Source organism: Lonchura striata, chromosome 2 (assembly GCF_046129695.1).
Source record: "Lonchura striata isolate bLonStr1 chromosome 2, bLonStr1.mat, whole genome shotgun sequence".
In the NCBI taxonomy this organism is placed as follows: domain Eukaryota; kingdom Metazoa; phylum Chordata; class Aves; order Passeriformes; family Estrildidae; genus Lonchura; species Lonchura striata.
Genome location: NC_134604.1, coordinates 14286717 through 14301452, shown reverse-complemented (window position 1 = coordinate 14301452; position 14736 = coordinate 14286717). Strand labels below are relative to the sequence as shown.

Sequence of the window (14736 nt, the reverse complement as noted above, 5' to 3'; positions counted from 1 at the left end):
GCAAAGCCTGCGTGGAGAGATGGCGCCACTCATGGGGCTCACTGCCTTTCCTGAAACACCTCTGTTGTGAATTCTTCCTTTCACCAAAGAAGTGAAAGCTCCCCACCAGGAGAGGTGCCTGGGCCTTCCCACCGGGCTTGTGCATATTTTAACCCATGATTCTTGAATTCCCGGGATTCTTCCCCCACTCCTGAAGAATCATCACTTTGGCCAAGGGCCACCTAAGCTGCAACAATCAAGTGTCATCGCAAGATCTATGGGTGGAAAAGCTGGGGCTCTGCAGACCTCCTATCACTCTTCTGATGAAGAAAATGCATCCAACAAAACTTCATTTTTTGTTTTATTCCAAAAAGCCCTTCATTACAAATGGTTTTAAAATATCATACAGAGATGTTCGGTTTCTTGGAGTGCTGTCTCTCTGTTGGCTAAAAATAGAAAACCAGAAAACCCCTTCCACTCTGGCACAACTTTCCTGGGAAACCAGGTTAATGCCCCATTCTGTTTCCTTTGCTGGATGAAATAACCCCAGCACTGGTCCCAAAACCAACACACTGCCCCAGCAACCAGCACTTGATCAATAGTGCAGCTGCTATGTCCCTGTGCCAGGGCTGCAAGGCCTCTGCGAGGGCACACATTAAATGTTATTGTTCCATGCAATTTCCTTCTTCCCTGATACACACTGACTGCAGAGGGCCTGAGAGCTGTTGCTATCATCCTCTTCCATTATAATGTGCTGCTCTCTCAGCCTTGAGGCTGCTTTACCAACAAGGAGGCTCCCCTGGGAGGCTCCTGTGTCCCTCCTGGCACCCCACACTCTTCCTGTCTGGGTGCCAGAGAAGATGCTGCTGCCTCCAGCCTCTTATCTTAGGGGGCACAGAGCATTTCAGGAATTGCAGTCCTTAGCCAAGAGGCTGTGGTGGGCATAAACACAGCGAGCACAATCAGCCTGTGAGCAACTCAAAATGGGTAATGTGAGCAGTAGCTGCTACTGTGTGACTGAAGACATTCCCTCAACCAGGCTGAAGGAGATGAAAAAAGAAGTGGCACAGATGTGGGGAAGAAAAGCAAGTAGTAAAGTGAGCAGATGTATTACCAGTCTCAAAAAAAAAAAGGCCACCCCCCCCCCAAAAAAAAAACAAAAACAAAAAAAAAAAACCAAACCAAAAAAAAAAAAACAAACACTTAAAATAATCCTGGAAAGATTACAGAAGGGGATCAGAGCAGACTCTGCACTTCTGGAAAAAGGAAGTGCTGAATCTACCTCAGTGAATACTTTCTCTGGGTTCCTAAGGATGACATCCCAGGATGTCTGGCCAGGCAGCTGGTGAGAGATAATTAACAGGGGCTCAGTTGTGCAGGGCTGTGCAGGCACCCAGCTCATCTGCTGGAGGAAGAATCTCTGTCTCAGTTGCCAAGCACATCACTGGTGATGGCCCCATCACCACCGTATGCTGATCCCCTGTGAGGTAGGTAGGGTAACTCTGCAAGGATCAGTTATCCTCCAAGGGCATGTCAAAACCTTACCATCGACCTCTAAAACCCAACATAAACCCTAAGCTACCCAGAAAGTTATATAGCCCCAAATCCCAGTACCTGCGTTTGTCAGAGAACACCTAATACCCCAAGTGCTATCACCCAGCTGAGAAAACATTTGCCAAACAAAGGGGCAAGTATTTACTAGCTGAGTGCAGCTCAGCCTGTGTCCTTTGCCATGACCTTTGGTAATAAGTCCACTAAGGCTTCTCATCGACTGAATGGGATTTAGGATCATTTTGAGACAGGTAGTAACTAAGTCCTAAATGCTAACATCCCTCCTCTAGGCATGACTGACCACCCCATTAGTCTTAATCCAATATGCTGCTTAACATTCTTGAGGTGACAATATAACCAGGTCCCAGTGCAGTTCTACTGTGAAAGGTAAGTCTGAGAGAGCAAGAAATAATACTGATCTTCAGATTTCCACAGTGACCAGTTTGAGCCAGAGAGAAAAACAGAGAAGTCTCTACAGTTCTGTTTTCAGCTGTCCAGAAGTGATCTCGCTGTAGCTTTTCCTCCTTTTCACTTTGTAAGTCAAGATCTGGGAATATTCAGACAGCAGATGCTCCCAGTAGCAAGAGATGTCCTCCATCTCCAAGTGCTCAGTGATGAACTGACGTCCCCTAGAGACACACAAGTCACAGTCAGGACTGTTTTCCAGTTCCTACAAGAGTCATTAGTTTTGGTTTGGATGTATATCAACTTTCGCATTTCCTTGTTTCAAATGAGAAACAACACACACTGCTCTGTACTGTCTGTTTTAATTTTACAATTTTCATTCATGCTCACAGCTCTGACGGCTGCAGTGCTTTTGCTATCCTCAGGACGGTATTTGCTATCTGGGATAATAAATATCAGATTCCACTTATCACATGCAACTAGAGCAGCCCTGATGCATGCTGCTTCAGAGCAGCCTGGATAGATAATGTTTACAGCGCAGACACAGCTCCCAGGAGCCAGCTTGTGTCATACTGAGATGAAAGCTCCCAACCTCTGCCAGCTTTCCATGGGGTTCCTGACATGGGTCACATGTGAACTGAAGAGCTAAGCACAGCATCCTGCTCTCTGCTTCCCTCTGCTTGCTATCACTGCTCCAGCCCTCCTACTCTTATTGCAGAAGATCAGTTATACTGCACCCTACTAATACTGGTTGTCTTTGATGGGCAACCCCTTCAAAAGCAGTGTAAGACAATGTTTTAGAAGAAGACTGCCTAATAGCCAGGAAGCACATACTGCTTACCTCTCTGAAATTTCTTGTGCTATGGCATCGTTTTCCTTTACAAACTGCAAGAGCTCCCTAAAATGAAGACACATACACAGAAAAAAAAAAAAAAAGCTATGAAACAACTGGCTCAGTGGAGAACATAATCCCTTAGCTAAATTGTTGGGGAGGGTGAGGTTAAGAGTCTACAAGTGAGTGAAAGAGCTGCTCACCTCAGCACAGAAGCAACTTCTCTGCTTGATTGTTTCACATCACTTCTGGACAACTTCCTGAAATCTGGGAGCTAACACATTTTTGGCCCACTGGTTAAGTTCTTCTCCCCCCTTATCACTGTTGCCCACTTGCAAATTTAAGTGTCTAGTGCCTGCTGATTTCAGTGAGAGTGAGAATCTTACTCCAGTGTAACTGCACTCCCCAAATCAGCAAAGGATTCTCTGGGGGTAGTGATGAAAAGACCATGACCTCCAAAAATCTTTGCCTGATGCCTCAGAGTGGAGGCACTTCATGGCCTAACACAAACCATCCCACCTTCCCAAAGGCTTCCCCATGGTATGCAATGCTCCATGCAGTGGCCTCAGGCCCCACACCTGACGTCAGAGAGGTCTGACCGCACCGGGATGTAGTGGAGCCAAGGCTTCAGCTGGGGGTAGAAGAACTCCAACCACTCCTCTCCGACATGGAAGACGAGTGAGCCGCACAGGAAAAGGTGCTTCAAGCGGAAACTGGCCGCCACTCCCCGGAAATTAAACAGGTACCTTTGAAAGGAAGAGCAAAGAGAGGGACCTGATCACACATCCTGTGTGAGGAAATGCACTAAGGTGTGCTGGTCTCCAAGGAGCGGTGAACCTTCCCTGACAGGCAGCAGCTGAGCAGCACACCAGTCACTAAAACAGAGGAAAGGCATTTATTTGAAGCTGCTCACAGGAAAGGTGAGCTGAAGTTAAGGGTGTGCTGGGTGAGTTTCTGCTGTCAAAACTCACTGAGAAATTCAAGGTGTGAGGCTTTACCTCTGATAAAGGCACTGTCTGTGACAAACCAATGAGGCCTTGTGGACAATTGCCAGCAAAGCATGGAAGATCACAATATGGATTCCGTGACCCTATGGGGTCACTCAGAGGCTTTATCAACCACAAGGAAATTCTTTCCAATTCTCTCTTGCCTTTCAGTGAAGTTTTTCTGTTCATCATTGTGCTTTGCCACATCTATCTCAGGTTATTTTTTCCTCTGGGATTCTGCTTTAATCTGAATGTAATTGTTTCATAGTAACTTGGGAATGCAACCATAGGAGGTTAAATGGGCCAGCATACAACAGATGGACTTTGCAGATAACGAAGAATCCAAAAGTTTGTTTTCAGTATTTTCTGCCAAGTTAGAAAAGTGGGCTTGACTGTGGCAAGGGGGTATTTCTCTTAGCAAACTGTATCTCATAGGGATGTTTCTTTGCTTACTTGTTTTCTTGATCAAACCCACATTTCTTCTATTATATAGAAAGCTGTTTTTCCTACGGGTAAACCTCCCCAGAACATATACTGATCTTTGAAGTTAAACATTTTGAGCCGGGGGAAGAGAGTTCTTCCTTTAATGAAGCTATTTTGGGTGGAGCTTATATATTAGATATATTTAGGGCAAGATGGGAATTACAGCTAAACTTAGCACAGCAGTAAATAACAAGGAGTAAATCTGAAATTACTTTGCATCCTTTGTACTACCTAGGATTTCAAAACAAGGACAAGGAGCACACTGTATTAGGAACTCAACAAATACATGTAGAGATGCAACAAGAATGATGGCCTGGAAGCAAGCAATTACCTTTGCCCAATTCCAGACACAGCTCCCACCATCCATGACCTCAGCCAAGCCAGCCTGCTGTAACACCTACACTGAAAGCAGCAGACAAAAGTTGGTGTTGACCCTACCTCCCTGAGCTACAACAAAAGTGTGTGAGAAGGTCTCAGCCTACACCATATGATGGGCTGGGGAGCGACAGAGTTGGGCGGTGTACGTGTAACAGAAGGGAGAAATCTGTGCTACAGTCTAGTGAAATACAAAATAAGACAAGTCAATCACATTTGCACAAAAACACAGATTCAGCCAAATGACTGAGCTCTTATATCAGCAGATCCTGGCTGGCTGAATGACAACTAGCAGAAGAAAAAGCAAAACATCTTATACACAAGTGCACACACACTAAGAGTTTATATTGTAAATGGAAACCTGTAAGTGTTACACCAAAAAACCCTCATTAAGTAGTTAAAGAATAAAAACCTTTGTAAATCAAAACCACATTCTCCTAAACAACATAAAAAGTATGAATTAATACTAGGTGTGCTCAATCAGATTTCAGGTTCTCTCTTTTACTATATACACCCAGTGGCAGCACTTGTCATGCTAAACTCACAAATTTTCAACTGTCTTATATCTGCTCACAAGCTTTCATATCTACATGAAGCTGGTTGTTGAATTAGACCTTAAAATAAAATGAGACCCTATACCATGCAAGGAAAGACTAACCCACAGCCCTTGAAAAGCTTTACTAATCAAAACTCTTACTTGTATTTGCAGTGATCAACCAGTGGAATTTCCTTTGCAGGAGGCTTTCCTAAGGTATCCTTAAAATAAAGAGAAATTAAAACCAAAACAAAACAGTAAGCTTCAAATAATGATTTAACTTGTTTTCCTTCTCAGTTAGAAACAAAGGTGATGTGTCAAAACCTTCCATTCCCACTTCTGAGAAAACCTTCTCTGGTGGGCTGTTAGAAGGATTATAAAGAATTCCCAGCCCTTCAAACATGAAAAAAAGCTCAGTAAATTACACACTGCCTGTAAGTGAATGCCAGCACAAACACATTAAATGATAATGTTTTGTTGGCAGCTACAGAGTGGAAAACAGCTTGGGACAATGAACTGTGTGAAGCCAAGTGTAACTGGATTAGCCAAGACTGTCTGGAGAGAGCTGGACTGTAGACTAAGTAAGAAACGAAAAAGTTATCAGCAACAGTTATCACAAAGTTATCCACAATGAGATCAAGAAATGGAGAAAACAGAAAAAGGCTTGAAGACTGACAACACCAGAGAGGCGGCTCAGAGACAGAAGGGGAAGGGTTGGCCAATTTTGTTGTTGTGGGAGAGGAGGAGATTGGCAGAGATTCATTTTCTTATGTGTTTTCCTTTCCTTGAACAACAAGCATGGAAGGAAGTGTTTGGCCTGCCAGGCTCTAGAGACTCTTTTCTTTCATCTGTTAGAGGTGCAGCCATCAAGGAACTACAAACCTCCCCCACTCTAAAGGATCACCCACAACTCTCCAACAAGATGTTTGTCTCCCATCAAAGCCATCTTGCAATGCCACCTTTTCTGGCCTTCACACTCAGAAGACAGACTAACACCCACACACCTTTTCAGATTTCCAAGCCTGGTTTTTAGTGTACTCAGCATCAACAAGTTCTGGGTTTTCTCGGGACAGCAGGATGAGGGGATCTCTCTCAGGGCTTGTTCTGAAAAAGAAACGTTATCACTACTTGCTAATCCCCATGACTCAACACAGCTAACAGACTACAGGACTTGAGGCACTGCTTCTTTCTGAGGCTGACCTCCCTGTGTGCCCCCAAAACACTATGAAGTGTGTACCACAGTGTATTTCTGCCCAAGGGTATATTAACAGAAGAAAATGAGTTATGGGTACCAGAAGTATTTGACTGACTACATATTTAACAGTATTATTTAAACAATTCCCAAGACAAATCCTGCTTCCTTTATCCTGAAGGGTGCCAAATACTCTGACTCCCACCTAAGTCAGAGAGAGTTAAGAGATGCTCAGTATCTTCAGCAGTGATCCCTCTAACAGGACTTTAAAACACTGCTGATAAACAAGGTTATTACATCCTTGTGAGACATTCCCCATCACCTGCTGAGCCTACCTGGAAAGCCACCAAATCCTTCCCTATTGGGGAAGGGGAAGAAACAAAGTGTGGAGCTTAGCATTGTTTCAAACTACCACTGGAGAAAGGTCAAAAAAAATATTCTCTTATCTCCCACTACTTGGGTAACTTAGGGCCAGAATACTTTTCATTCAGTGTGGAGCACTGGCAGAGCAAATAAAGCATTCATATTGGCAGGATGCATGAATAGCAATACTAAATCTTTAAATTTGTATCAAGCACCTGCAGTTCCCTTCACAGAACAAAACAAGTGGGCTCCTGAGGTGACAGTTTTAGTCATTAAGAAATAATGTGGCAAATCTATCACAACTTCTGTTTCCAGTATTAGGTGATTAAAATAAACTAGTTGCAAATGGCAGTTCTTCTGGAGAATAACTAATAGTGCAATACTGTATAACATGTCTCACTTTCCTTACTTTTGGAAAATACACTGTGAGGTGCACTTAATTAGAGTTTAGGTCTAGGAGACATGGAAATTTCTACATATAGAGAGCTGTCACAGCCCCTGTTGGTAGAATCTTCTGTTGCAGGAAAAAAATGCTCACCTGGATCCTCGGAAATATCCCTTAGAGATTTTTTTCTTCCATGGCCATTTTTCTGCAGATCTGAAAATATTTTTTATACATGGTAATAAATTATTTAATATAACCATGAAACAACACTCTCATCAGCTTTCACAGCATGATGTCTTCTTCTATTCTTCATTTTTGATGGAAATAACTTTCTTCATTATAGCACACAAAAACTCTCAGCCAGGTCCAATGAAACAGGTTTTCCTGTAAATATTGTGTTTCAGGCAACCTAATACAGACTACTTTCCAGAACACCTTTCAGGCAAAACAATGTATTACACACAGCTCCCTACCAAACCTTGAAGAGTATTAAAAGTTTACCTAATCCACTTCTTGTGCTGTGGCTTTATTTTGCTATAGTTCACTGAATATGGATAGTGAAAAAATGACTACAGAGTTTCTAATCAGTCATTTCCCACTACAAAACAAAAACTACCAATCAAGAAACAAAAAACACACGTAGTGTTTTGCACTTAAAGCACAAGAGTTCATTGTTTTTATTATTCACTTTCATTTTAAATCAAATCAAGTCCTTCAAGATAGCTGTTCACCTAGGGTTTTTTTCTGCCAGTGCAGTCACCTGCCTCACCACTTCTCAGGGGAACTCTGCCATATTTTTCTACTGCACCTGGTGGAACATGCAGGTCCTTACCCTCAAGCTGATCTGCCTGTGCAGGTCAAGTTTTGCTTTTCCTTATAGTGAAAACACAAGCTTTGCACCTCCATTACACTACAACACATTAAGCTTTAGCTATGAATAATCATGTGGATCTTCAGATTTTGAAGAATGAAAGATTCAACCTTGCATTTGGACGTCAATTACATAGAAGTATTTTATTGATATTTTGTTTCTGTGTTCACTCACTGTTGCATACTTGCTTTGTCACTTTCCATGGGAATCAGCCCCTTACTCTGCTAATAAATCAAAACATCCTGCCAAAAGGAAGACCTCCAGCCAGATATGTCTTCTGTTTAGCCCAGTGGTGACTTTTGATTCCTAGGAATGATTCCGGGTTTTTGTATTGCACAATGACACTAAAGTAAAAGCAGATCTAAAGAAGGCTTTCCTTTAGCCTTCCAATAGCTTATACAAACATCCTGGATCATCCCTGCAGTAAAAAAACCACAGCTCCTAGAGAAGTAGTTGAAAAGAAAGAAAAATATTTCTGTATGTCAGGGGAGATTTCTGCAGGCAAAAGATAACTGCTACTTTATTGACAAACCTGCTCTCCCCAAACCTGATAGTAATCTGGCCCTGACAGCATGAAGGATGTGCACAGTTTGTCCTCTGCATTCCTTACTAAAGGGTTGCAAACAGAGGAGCTAATTATAACTTCCAGTGACATCATGCAAGGTTTCCATGGAGAATTCCCATACAGCAGTTAGGCTGTAGGTAGTTAATGTGAGGCAGCAGGACAGATCACAGCCCAACAGACTTATGGTCTTAGACATCAACAGTGGCCCAGTGCAAGATGGAATTTTGTCTTCCATGACACCTCCCCCCACACATAACCATTTCCAAAACATACCTTCTGAGGTCCTCTCTCATGAGGTCCCAGCGCCCTAAACCTGTTGGGTAAATTGGCCAAACAGCTGGTCCTCCTTCCCAAAATGTCCAGGCAGGATACATGATATCATTGTATTCAGAAGTCTTGAGAAAAAGCAGAGTTATGCAAGAATGAGAGTAATATCTACTTTGGTTTACTAACTGAGCCCACCAGTAAATGTTCCTTCTGGGAGTTCTGTTAGCTTTCTCCATTATGTGTCCAAAAGAGGTCAAAAGAGCTTTGGAGACACCATTTGCTGGGCTTACAGAATCACAGAATTATTAGGGTTGGAAGGGACCTGTGGAGATCAGTCAGTCCAACCCCCCTGCCATGGCAGGTCACCTGGAGCAGGTTACACAGAAACACGTCCAGGGGGGGTTCAGAATGTCTCCAGACAGGGAGGCTCCACAACCTCCCTGGGCAGGGCTCATATGAAGACAGCTTGATGCTGAAATGCTTCAATGACTTTAAAAAGGCTTTGTCTTGCTGTGTGATGACACAGGACTTTTATGTAGAAAACAGCAAAAGAGATCCATGATGCAGTTGATTAGTAAATAGCAGAAGACCTGAGCTCAACTCACCTTTCTAAAGGCTTGTGCCTATGTGTAGCTACAAATATTTTCTTCTGATGATAAGTCAAGAGGCATTATTACCTCCTCAGAGATAGAGGCACTTAGAGACACTTTCACATTAAGGTTTCCAACACTTCATTTCATTCCAGACTTCCCAGAGATCACTTAACAATTCACTGTAACAAATATCCAGGTCATGTAAGAATTCCAGTTCTTCACTCCTGTCTGGTTGCTTAAGTCCCCATATATTATCAGAGGGAAGACCAGCACTTAAAGACTAAACCCTTCCATGAAATCAGACTTTAGGCAACTTCCTTGCCCTAGTAGTAAACTTCCTAAATAATTATCCATCTATCTGTCACCTGGAGATACTGGAGAGTCCAAGGCCACTGAGGTAGTTAGGAAGTTAGTGCACATGACTTATGAACAGGGGCTGAGGAATGGGTTCGTCCATGCACAGGAAGAAGGGGCTTGGGTGAATGTAAATGCCATCCCCTACTGCCTAATGGGAGAGTTCAGGAGGAGGCACACTTTTCTGTAGTGCAGAGCCAGAATGAATGGCAGCAGGCTTTGATTACAAGAGGAGAAATTCCAGTTAAATAGTGGGAAGTGCATTTTCATTCTGACAACAGGTCAAAGTCTGTGAATGCCCTGTCCCCAGGGATGCTCAGATCTGAACAGGATGCAGCCCAGAGCTGTTCTACTCTGAGCAAAGGTGCTAGACTGGGTGACCATGTGTGGTCCCTTCCAACTTGAATGAGTGTGTGCTTCTCTACCTTCCCAGTCCTGCTACCAGGCACTGGTTAGAGACCATGACAGCTCCATGATCAGCTTTCTGAGATGCAGAACAGGACAATACTTCAATCCCTTATACTTTCAGGTTTAGAAAGCTCGTGGGATCAGCACCCTGAAGTCTTCCTGACACTGGCTGCTGAAATGTGAGCTGTGCCTGGGTCACTGGGTTTCAGTTAAGATAGGGATGAGGTTACAGTTCATGTACTGGACAACAGTGAGTGCAGAGCTCAGTTTCTAGCAAGGCACTCAGGGGCAGAATGATGAACACAGCTGCGAAGATTAAACTCCTGCAACCTGCTTTGCAAAAACTTGTGTTCTGCTGGCTAGAGTTAAGGTTGTTCAGTGGTCAAGGAGCAAGACAGTTTGGCTTTGCTGCTGCATCCAGCAGTGAACATGGTTACTGCCTGTACTGAAAATCTAGAGAGAATTTTAGGATTGCTGTAGAGTAGGCAATAGTTATGAATCATATTATGGTTCAGATTGCATGAGCTGAAGATGTTCAGAGTAAGATGCTGCAAGTTAGCAGAAACAGAGCTGGGTTTGAACTAGCAACACCAAAGAGTTCATTGCTTCTCCTTGCATCTTATTGTCTGCTGGACTTCAGCCAAGAATAGGAAATAGTCATGGAAGTGCAGGATTTGAGCATACAGGGATATCCTAAGGCAAAGCAAGATTAGCCAAATCCTGAGGTGTAAGAACATTTTGTTGAAAAGGATGAGGCCCTGTGCTACAGTCAGGTTTAAGAGCGGGAAAGGTAGGAAAACATGGAGGAGGGCTCTTGAGTCTGGGAATGGAGAAGCAAAGAATGATTGTCTCCATGCATGTGTGCACCTCTGCATATGTGTGCACATTTGCAGGTGGAAAAGGGAATCCAGGAGAAAAGGGTTCACAGAAGGTGACAAGATTATAAAAACACCCATCTGTGGCACCACATAAAAAGGACTAATATATTCACATTAAATGAGATAACTGTATGACCACTGACATGATCAAAAATCCTTAATATTGCTGATAAACTATGGCTACAATTTTAACAGAGGTATTGTAGCAAATGGGAGGGATGCTGGCACATATCCCACCCAGATGTGTATCATTCCACTGCAGCAGAGGTACACTTTTTGACCTGGAAGAGGGGAAAAGCTGATCTATCAAATTGATTTGTAAGTCTGTCTGTCAGAAAACTGGAAGCAAAAGGAAACAAAGGGCAAGAAAGAGCAAGCAATTTTGATGCACACAAAATCTGCAGAGAACTATCCTCAAAAATATGTTCCCAAGATAAAAAAGGACATGCACATCTTGGAAATGCTTGGCTTTTATAAGTGTGTTTACCTTGCTAAAGGAGAAGACTGGGATAATGGGTTTCATCCACTTGGGAACCTGAGGGTAGTCTCGCACATTGATTACCATTTCCATGTCAGGGAGGCGGTGGATGATCCCCAGAATGAAGTGCTCAACTCCACTGCATCTGTGGAGAAATAACACATGTCAAATGAGCTATAAGGAGGCAGATTCCTGCAGTCTCTTGTAGGCCTTCCTCTGCACAGAGGCAGAAGAGATGGCAAGCCTAAGCCATACTATGGTGCAAACTGGGAACTGCCTACAGCAGCCTCCAAGTCCCACTGCAGTATGGGCACCAGTGAGGCAACACATCCTATTAAATCTGGCCTGATCTGAATTTCTCTGGGATTCCACAACCAACCAACCCTTTGTGCACTGTGTAGTGCAACAGTGACACTTTCCCACTGATGCATATAAGCCTAGTAGTTTATTTCCCAGGCTCCTGCTCTGATGAGGAATTCAGACCTCTGAAATATCATTGTACCCAATAACTGCCAACTTGGCAGTGTTGGAAGTACTCTTCTGTCCCAGTTAGGGAGAGCAGATCCTCTGCACAGCTCTTACCTTGCAGGGAACATGCAGTCCTGCTCACGATACAGTTTGTTTTTAATTATTTGGTAGTGGGTCCCGAGCTTCCGGCTCACCACGTCTGACATTGTCTCCTTGGAAATGCCACCTCGAAAAGGAGCCAGGTCCTGCTTCCAGACACTGAAACAAAACCATCAGCCATTATTATGTACCACAGGGAGGATACTGTGCATTAAATACTGCAGTGTGCAGAACAAACTTCTAGCTAAAAGAAGCTCCATATAGCTTCTAGGAGCTCTGGTGTGACACTTTAAGTCACTTGGAAGTTACTCAGAGACTCATAGGTCCAAGTTTCACACTTTTACCTAGGTGCCGTTTGCCTGAACACAAAGCTCAGCATAGGACAACTCTAGTCGCTCTCTCACAAAAGTACCTGACCTACCCTGCCATGTTTTGGGTAAAACCCACCAGCTCACTTCACCCTTGTGCTCTGGCTCTCCAAAAATGATGGGGCACACCAAGACTAAATTCCTCACACAATGTCATGCCATGTAGATATTAAATGTAGGTAACAGTCTAGTTGCATGAAATACCATCACCCAGGAACACTGGCTGAGTGAAAGCTGACACAGGAGGACAGGCCTATGCAGCACGTCCTGTGACTTCTGCACACCACCAGCGAGCTCCAGGAATACAGCATGGAAGCACAAACCTAATAAATATAAGAAAACACAGGAGGAAGATGCAACTTATATAAAATTAGTCTAAAAGTCCTGTGATCTAACTGCTTGGAGCATGTTAAACAGTGTCAGACTGTAACAGCCAAGGAAACATTCTTTGCTTTTAGGTAGACATTTCATCAATGTTTCAGTTTAAGAAAACACTGTCAGGGTGATCCCATTGTGTGAGTGGCCAAACACTGGTACAGGCTGCAGAGAGAGGCTGTAGAGTTTCTTTGGTATATTAATGTTGAGCTATTCAAAACCTGACCAGTCACAGTCCTGGCAACCCTACTTGAGCAGAGCGGTTGGACTTGATGATCTCAAGAGGTCCCCTTCAACCTCCAGAATTCTGTTATTTCTTAATTGGATAGAGAGCAGTAAAACTATGTCAGGAATTGCCATTGTGGAGACAGTCTGACAACAACAGCATGAGCAGTGTGGTAGGGATGCAAACAGGATGAGCTTGAGGACAGGAAGAGAGATGCAGTGCCATGGCACATTCACAGCCTAACTTCATGTTACTATTGCCTGTCATGATCTGCAGCAGATTTTTGGAGGTTGTAATCACTTGGGAAAGTGTCTGGCCTAAAGGTGGGCAGGAGCTGGTGTGTTTAAAGATTAGGATATGTCTTTAGGTTGTATCTGGATTGGAACTTAGGAAAGACTGGAAAGCTCAGCTAGAAGAGACTTTCCCTCATCAATATTTCAAGAGGAATGAGTATCAAAAACTCCAAACAGAGTGTACAAACAGTAGCTCAATATGACTCATCTGATTTTAAAAGTCAATATAGCACTCAAACCCCAAAATGAGTGAGCACATCTGATACTTTTAAATAGGAGGCTTGAAGTTGGGCATCTCTGTTTCTGCATCTGAAATCCTAATCCTAAAGGCAGAAGGATACGGTAACTTCTAAATTCGTTTTCCTCCTTTAAATAAAAATGCTGATTAAACGTATCAACCCTCCCCAGCCCTACTGAGTGAGAGGGCAGAAGTGGGTTGTTAAGAGAAGTGTCACCAGCTATGTGTATGCTTTACTGTGTGGTCATGCATGAAACGCCACCACACAGTGTGCTCAGCTGCAGAGGGTAACAAGGTGTGCGGCCCAGCCCAGAGCTGCAGCTGTGACACCTCTGGGCCAAAATATTCCCTGGCTTATCCCACTCCGATGCCAAAAGCATCCCCTCCTATGTCCGGACACCTGCGCAGTCGAAAGGAAACTAGTCTCACCTTTGGTGGCAGCTGCAATTTTCCTTTACACACGGCTCATAGGCTTCCACAGCTCTCTTAATTTGGCCAGCTATCGTTTTCCACTTGGCATCTAAAACACACGGGGAGGAAAAGCCAAAGGTTCGCTCCATCCGCCAGCAGAACAAGCGGCGCGCTGGGGAGGCGGGCACGGGCAGCGGGTCGGGCGCGCCTTCCAGCGCGCGTTCCGCCGCGGGGCACTGCGGGAGCCGCCCGGCCCGCCGGCCCCGGCCCCGGCCCCGGCCCCGGCCCCGGCCCCGGCCCCGGCCCCGGGCCGCCGCTCACCTGCCGCCAGGGCGGGCTGCGGGCGGCACAGCGCGGCCGCCACGGCCCACAGCGCCAGCGCCGCCCGCCCCGCGGCCATGGCCGCCGCCGCCCGGCCCAAGATGGCGGCGCGCCCGCCCCGCGCGGCCACGGGAGCTGTAGTTCCCGCCCGAGCGCTGAGGGGCGGGCGGGCGAGCATCGCCGCGCCGCGATGGCGGAGTGCCGGCGGGCGGGCGGGCATCGCCGCGCAGCGATGGCGGAGTGCCGGCGGGCGGGCGGGCATCGCCGCGCCGCGATGGCGGAGTGCCGGCGGGCGGGCGGGCATCGCCGCGCAGCGATGGCGGAGTGCCGGCGGGCGGGCGGGCATCGCCGCGCCGCGATGGCGGAGTGCCGGCGGGCGGGCGGGCATCGCCGCGCAGCGATGGCGGAGTGCCGGCGGGCGGGCGGGCATCGCCGCG

The 14736-nt window shown here is 45.3% G+C and overlaps 1 protein-coding gene across 2 annotated transcripts; it reads right to left on the bottom strand.

Moving 5' to 3' along the window:
• Nucleotides 1–327: 327 nt before the first annotated feature.
• POGLUT1 (protein O-glucosyltransferase 1) lies at nt 328–14382 on the bottom strand. Of its 2 annotated transcripts, none has more exons than XM_021541526.2 (11): nt 14300–14382; nt 13997–14087; nt 12083–12226; nt 11510–11645; nt 8796–8917; nt 7240–7299; nt 6151–6250; nt 5309–5367; nt 3346–3513; nt 2777–2833; nt 328–2159 (listed from the first exon to the last, which is right to left on the bottom strand). In XM_021541526.2, the coding sequence occupies exons 1-11, from the start codon at nt 14376–14378 to the stop codon at nt 2003–2005; spliced, it is 1173 nt and encodes a 390-aa protein (XP_021397201.1). In that variant the 5' UTR covers nt 14379–14382; the 3' UTR covers nt 328–2002. The 2 variants fall into 2 exon arrangements, with proteins under 2 accessions (XP_021397201.1, XP_077647085.1); XM_077790959.1 differs by having other exon boundaries at nt 12640–14087; nt 14300–14330.
• Nucleotides 14383–14736: the final 354 nt, after the last annotated feature.

Bases quoted from the DNA above. Each gene is read 5' to 3' on its own strand.
- POGLUT1 (XM_021541526.2), bottom strand. From the start codon at position 14,378: ATGGCCGCGGGGCGGGCGGCGCTGGCGCTGTGGGCCGTGGCGGCCGCG. The intron at 14,088-14,299 runs GTGAGCGGCGGC...CGTGTGTTTTAG, and splicing joins GCAGCCCGCCCTGGCGGCAG to ATGCCAAGTGGAAAACGATA. The intron at 3,514-5,308 runs GTAAGAGTTTTG...TTCCTTTCAAAG, and splicing joins GTTGATCACTGCAAATACAA to GTACCTGTTTAATTTCCGGG.